General features: G+C 26.3%; 1 protein-coding gene across 2 annotated transcripts in view; it reads right to left on the bottom strand.

Moving 5' to 3' along the window:
• Window positions 1-3,183: 3,183 nt before the first annotated feature.
• LOC117175707 (U4/U6 small nuclear ribonucleoprotein Prp4) overlaps window positions 3,184-4,891 on the bottom strand; it is an 82,691-nt gene continuing 80,983 nt past the window's right edge. For both annotated transcript variants that reach the window (XM_033365470.1, XM_033365471.1), the window contains exon 5: window positions 3,184-4,148. In XM_033365470.1, coding sequence (XP_033221361.1) covers window positions 3,689-4,148 — 460 coding nt within the window. In that variant the 3' untranslated portion in view covers window positions 3,184-3,688. The remainder of the gene's footprint in view (window positions 4,149-4,891) is intronic.

Below are 4,891 nucleotides of genomic sequence, written 5' to 3'. Positions count from 1 at the left end.
AATTACACAATTTCACTCACAAATAAAATTCTTTTCAAACAGAATAATTAAAAATAAATCGTTCAAAGTTTAAATTTAACTTTCTGAAATGTTAATATTGCTAAATATTCCAAGATTCTTTTTTCTTAATTTAAAATTTTCAAATTATTTTTTATTTTTTATATAATTATCTTTATATTTTGAATCTCCTTGAAATATTTGATACCAAAATTAACATTTTATTTTTAATCTTTTGGAACGTTTTCAAATTTTAAACTATTTTTAAAATGTGTACAAAACTTCTAAATATCATAAAAAATTTTAAATGCCTTAAGATCTTCCAGGTTCTTTTTTTAAATTTTTGAAAAGCTTTTGAAATCTTTTTAAATAGTCGATTAAAATTAATTTTTCAAAATAAAGAATAAGAAACGATAAGACCATTAAAAATTCTTAATGAGTTGGAAAATTGTATTCCGAGATCTCCGAAAATCGACATTTTGTTTTTAAATCTTTTGGAACCTTTTGAAAATTTAAACTATTTTTTAAATTGTTTCAAATCTTCTAGATATTTTCTAAATATCCTGCCAAAATTTTTAAAATTGCCTTAAAATCTTATAGATGCTTTTTTGAAATCTGTTTCAATATTCTATAAAAATTCATAAATTAAAGATAACAAAATTAAAACGAAATAAATTATTGTTCAATTTTGATTACTTATACTAAATTCAATTTTGAAAATCATTAAATAATTTATATTTATAGTTAATCAACTAAAAACGTTTTTTTTTCTTTTAATTTTTTTAAATAAAAAATCATTTTAGTTTTCCTAGGATTCTCATAAAAATTTTATTATTAATTTTTAATTTTTCAAATTAATTAAAAAACTTCTCAATTTTTTATTCGAAAGCTTTTAAATATCTACATTTTGTTTAAAATCGTTTGGAGTATATCTTATAATTTTCAAGTATTTTTAAAATATAAATCATTTCTAATTTTCCTGAGAATCTTATTAAACTTTAATTATTATTCATAAAATTTTGTTGAATATTTTTACAAAAATTGTTTATCGTTTTAAATATTTTCTAATTAATCTTTACAGACTTTTATTTATTATTATTAATTACTCAATTTTTCCTTATTTATAAAAATTTCTTGCTTTCATGAAATATTTTTTAACAGTTTCTTAAAGTTAATTTTTTAAAATAAAGAATCATTAAAAATCTCAATTTTGTTTTAATTTTTGTTGAATCTTTCTAAATTTGAAGTTGTTTTTGGAATTTTTGCAAAACTTCAAAATATTTTCTAAAAATCCTGCAAAATTAAAAAAATTACCTTGAAACCTTTCAGATTCTCATTTCAGAATTTTGGAAATGTTTTGAAACATTTTGGAATATTATCTTAAAATTAATTTTTCAAAATCCACATCATTCTTAGTATTTTTCTATAGGAATTTAAATAAAAATTCTTTATTATTGTTAAAACTTTCAAAAATCTTAGCTTCTACATTTTATGTTCAGTCTTTTACAAATCTACATTTTCTTTCACATTTTTAAAAATTTTTAATTATTTTGAAATATTTTCTCTTTTTTTTCAAATTACAAAATCCCGGCAATTTAAAAAAAATTTTGTTATTATACGAGAAACATATAAAATCCTTAAAGAATGCTATCTTTAAAAATATTTTTGAATGTTTTTCAATTTCAAACTATTTTTAAAATTTGTTCAAAACTTCTAAATAAATATATTCTAATCTACATTCTGCTTTTAAATCTTTTAGAACCTTTTTAAATTTTAAACTATTTTTTAAATTGTTTCAAATTGTCTAAATATCAAATATATCAAAAATATCAAAAATCTACATTTTGCTTTACATTTTTGAAACATTTCAATTATTTTGAAATATTTTCTTCTTTTCAAAATAAAAAATCCCAGGAGTCATTTAAAATCATTTTAAATAGTCGCTAGTCACTTAAAATTATATTTTCAAAATAAAAATGTTTTTAAAATTTTCACAACCCTAAAAAAAATTGTTTTATTACCGTAAGACCATTACAAACTTTTTATGAGTTGGAAAATTTTGTTCTGAAATTTTCCAAAATCTACATTTTGCTTTTAAATCTTTTGGAACCTTTTCAAATTTTAAACAATTTTTTAAATTGTATCAAATGTTCTAAATATCCTGCAAAAATTTAAGAATTGCCTTAAAATGTTCCACATGCATTTTTGAAAGTTTTTGAAATCTTTTTCAATATTCTCTTAAAATTAGCAAATTAAAATAAAATGAAGTTAAAATAAATTAATGATACAAAACCTCAAACACGGCTTAATTTTTCTTAATGCAATTAAATTCAATTTTGGAAATTCCATGTTAATTTCTAAATATTCAAGTCTTCAAAACTGTATTTAAAAATTCCTCACATTAGAAATGTATGCTTAAAAATTAAGATCTAAAATAAAGATAAAAAATTGTAAAGTACACAATTTTAGAATTCCGCACAACAGGCTGAATAGTTTCATAATTAAAAATATAAAAATTGAAATTAATATTTAAAAAAAACTTGAAATCGAACAACTTTCTTCTAAAAATATATTTTGGTTTAAATTAATTACTTTCAATACCAAATATTTCCAATTATAAATCAAGACACAATCATAAAAATTTATATTTAACCCTTAAAGTGCATTGTGGGTGTCAGATACCCCAAGAAATTTTCAGGCAAAAAAAATTGTGGGGCGCAAATAAATATCTTTTTTGAAAGCATCCATGTTGCAATATTTTTTTTTATCAAAGCACACTATTTCAAAAGTATAGTCATAAATGTTCAGGTTAAAATAATTAAAATTGCGTGAGTTATGAATTTTTAAGTAAAAACCCCATTTTTTTACTTTTCTTCAATAATTTTTTGTTTAACAAACTTAAAATAAATAAATGGCTATAAAATCAATTGAATCTTGTGAAAGATACCTTAGACTATATCGGATAATTTTATTGTGACAAAAGATTCAATATGGATTGAACTATACATGATTAAATACGCTGGGGTATTGAACACCCACAATGCACTTTACCGTGATTTTTACCATGTATGCACTTTGAGTGATAAACACCAATTATTTCAATTATCCCTGTAAACAAAAATTCTGAAAGATTGTTAAATATCAGGAACTGACCGTAACTTTAACACAATCAGTAATAAATAAATCTATACTGTAATATTCTTTAATTAGAGAGCAAGTCTTCAATAAACCCTTCTCTTTAACTCTCTGCAAAATAAAATTATATTTTAATCAGTTGACAAGCTTCCTTTTATCATCGAAGATATTGCAAAAGTAATTTATCTTTGCAACGATTAAAGTATCTATAAAAAAAAATCGATCGAAGATCACAGCATCCGGAATGCTGTCTACACATTTTATAATTACAATTAATTCAAGAGCACTATCTCATACTCCGAAGTCTTCAGTACCTTCTAAAATTCCCACACGCAAATTTCAGTAGATACCATCAATTCAGGTCCCTTGATCTTTATTAAAAGAATCTTCCGGAACTCACTCATCATTCCTCCGTCATTAAAACCCCGACTTCACCATTTTTCATTACCGAACGCACACTTCCGGTTGGTTTTGCCGAAGCGCGCGACACCATTTCCAAGAAAATGTTCATGAGCAGAAGCAAAAAAAATAATAATAATAAAAATAAAAGAAACTTTCAGACGTTTTCTGGTGCCCACAATTTAAATGTCCTATCGAATGAACTGGTGGCGATGAACTGATTGTCCGGCGAGACATCAGTGGACATCACCTTTCCGTCGTGACCCGGCAAAGTTTTGAGAGGCTGCCAAGTTTTGTTGGACCAAATTTTGGCAGTGCCATCGTACGAGCAGGTGACTAGATATTGGCCCTCTCCCTTCTGATACTTGACGTCAGAGAGCAAATTCGTGTGAGCGGGAATTGTGTAAATGCAACTTCTTTTCCGCAGATCCCAGATCTTGCAAGTGTTGTCATCGCTCCCTGTGGCTATGTGATAGCCATTCGGCGAGAAATCTATGCCGAAAATCGACTTGAGATGACCCTCCATAAACATTATACACCTACCGGTTCTCAGGTCCCAAACTCTGCCAAAAGAATCCTGGGCGCCAGTTGCTGCCACACTTCCGTCACACTGGAAACTAACAAAAAAAAAGAAGCAGAACGTCTTATGATCATTAAGTCTAAGGCTATTTAAAAAGCATAGAATGAGTGATCCAGTGGCTGAACAGTCACCAGTGAATGAATACTAATGCGAAAAATATATCAATATAACCTTTGAAAGTTAATGTCTTTATGAATTTCTATATATTTGAAATCTTAAAGCAATTTTCAAGAGTTTAATATACAATTCATTGCAGTAAATTCTTGTGAATAATTTTAAAATTTTCTTGAATGTGAAGCATAATCGATTATCGTGAGTGATGGTGAGAAAGTCATCGACCACTATAACGTACGTGTCTGAGCAACTCCTTGTTTACACTGCTTTTACAAAAAAATTCTTTACCTTTTCTGCATCAAAGTTGTGCTGTTATAGTTGTAAGATATTATTATTCAATTTCCCACAGGGGTTTTTTTTTTACAAAAAGTACGTTTTTTTATTAATAAATGAGTGTTTGCCTACTGGACCTTTAAATTGCCCGTGTTCCAGTGAACGAACGCTGTGTTCATTTATTGGAGCAAAACTGTCACCCCGCAGGTCCAGTGAATGAACAGCAGGTTACGGAGACCTGGCTGTTGTTTCTTTACATATAAATAGGGTGACCATCCGTCCGGATTTCCCCGGACATGTCCTCATTTTAGGGCTTGTGTGAGTTGTCCTACAGGATTTTTTACTTTGTCCGGATTTTGCACAAGATTAATTTTTATTTTTTAATCAACTTTT

Source organism: Belonocnema kinseyi, chromosome 6, assembly GCF_010883055.1.
Source record: "Belonocnema kinseyi isolate 2016_QV_RU_SX_M_011 chromosome 6, B_treatae_v1, whole genome shotgun sequence".
NCBI classification, from domain to species: Eukaryota; Metazoa; Arthropoda; class Insecta; order Hymenoptera; family Cynipidae; genus Belonocnema; species Belonocnema kinseyi.
This window is presented reverse-complemented; position numbering and strand designations above follow the sequence as displayed.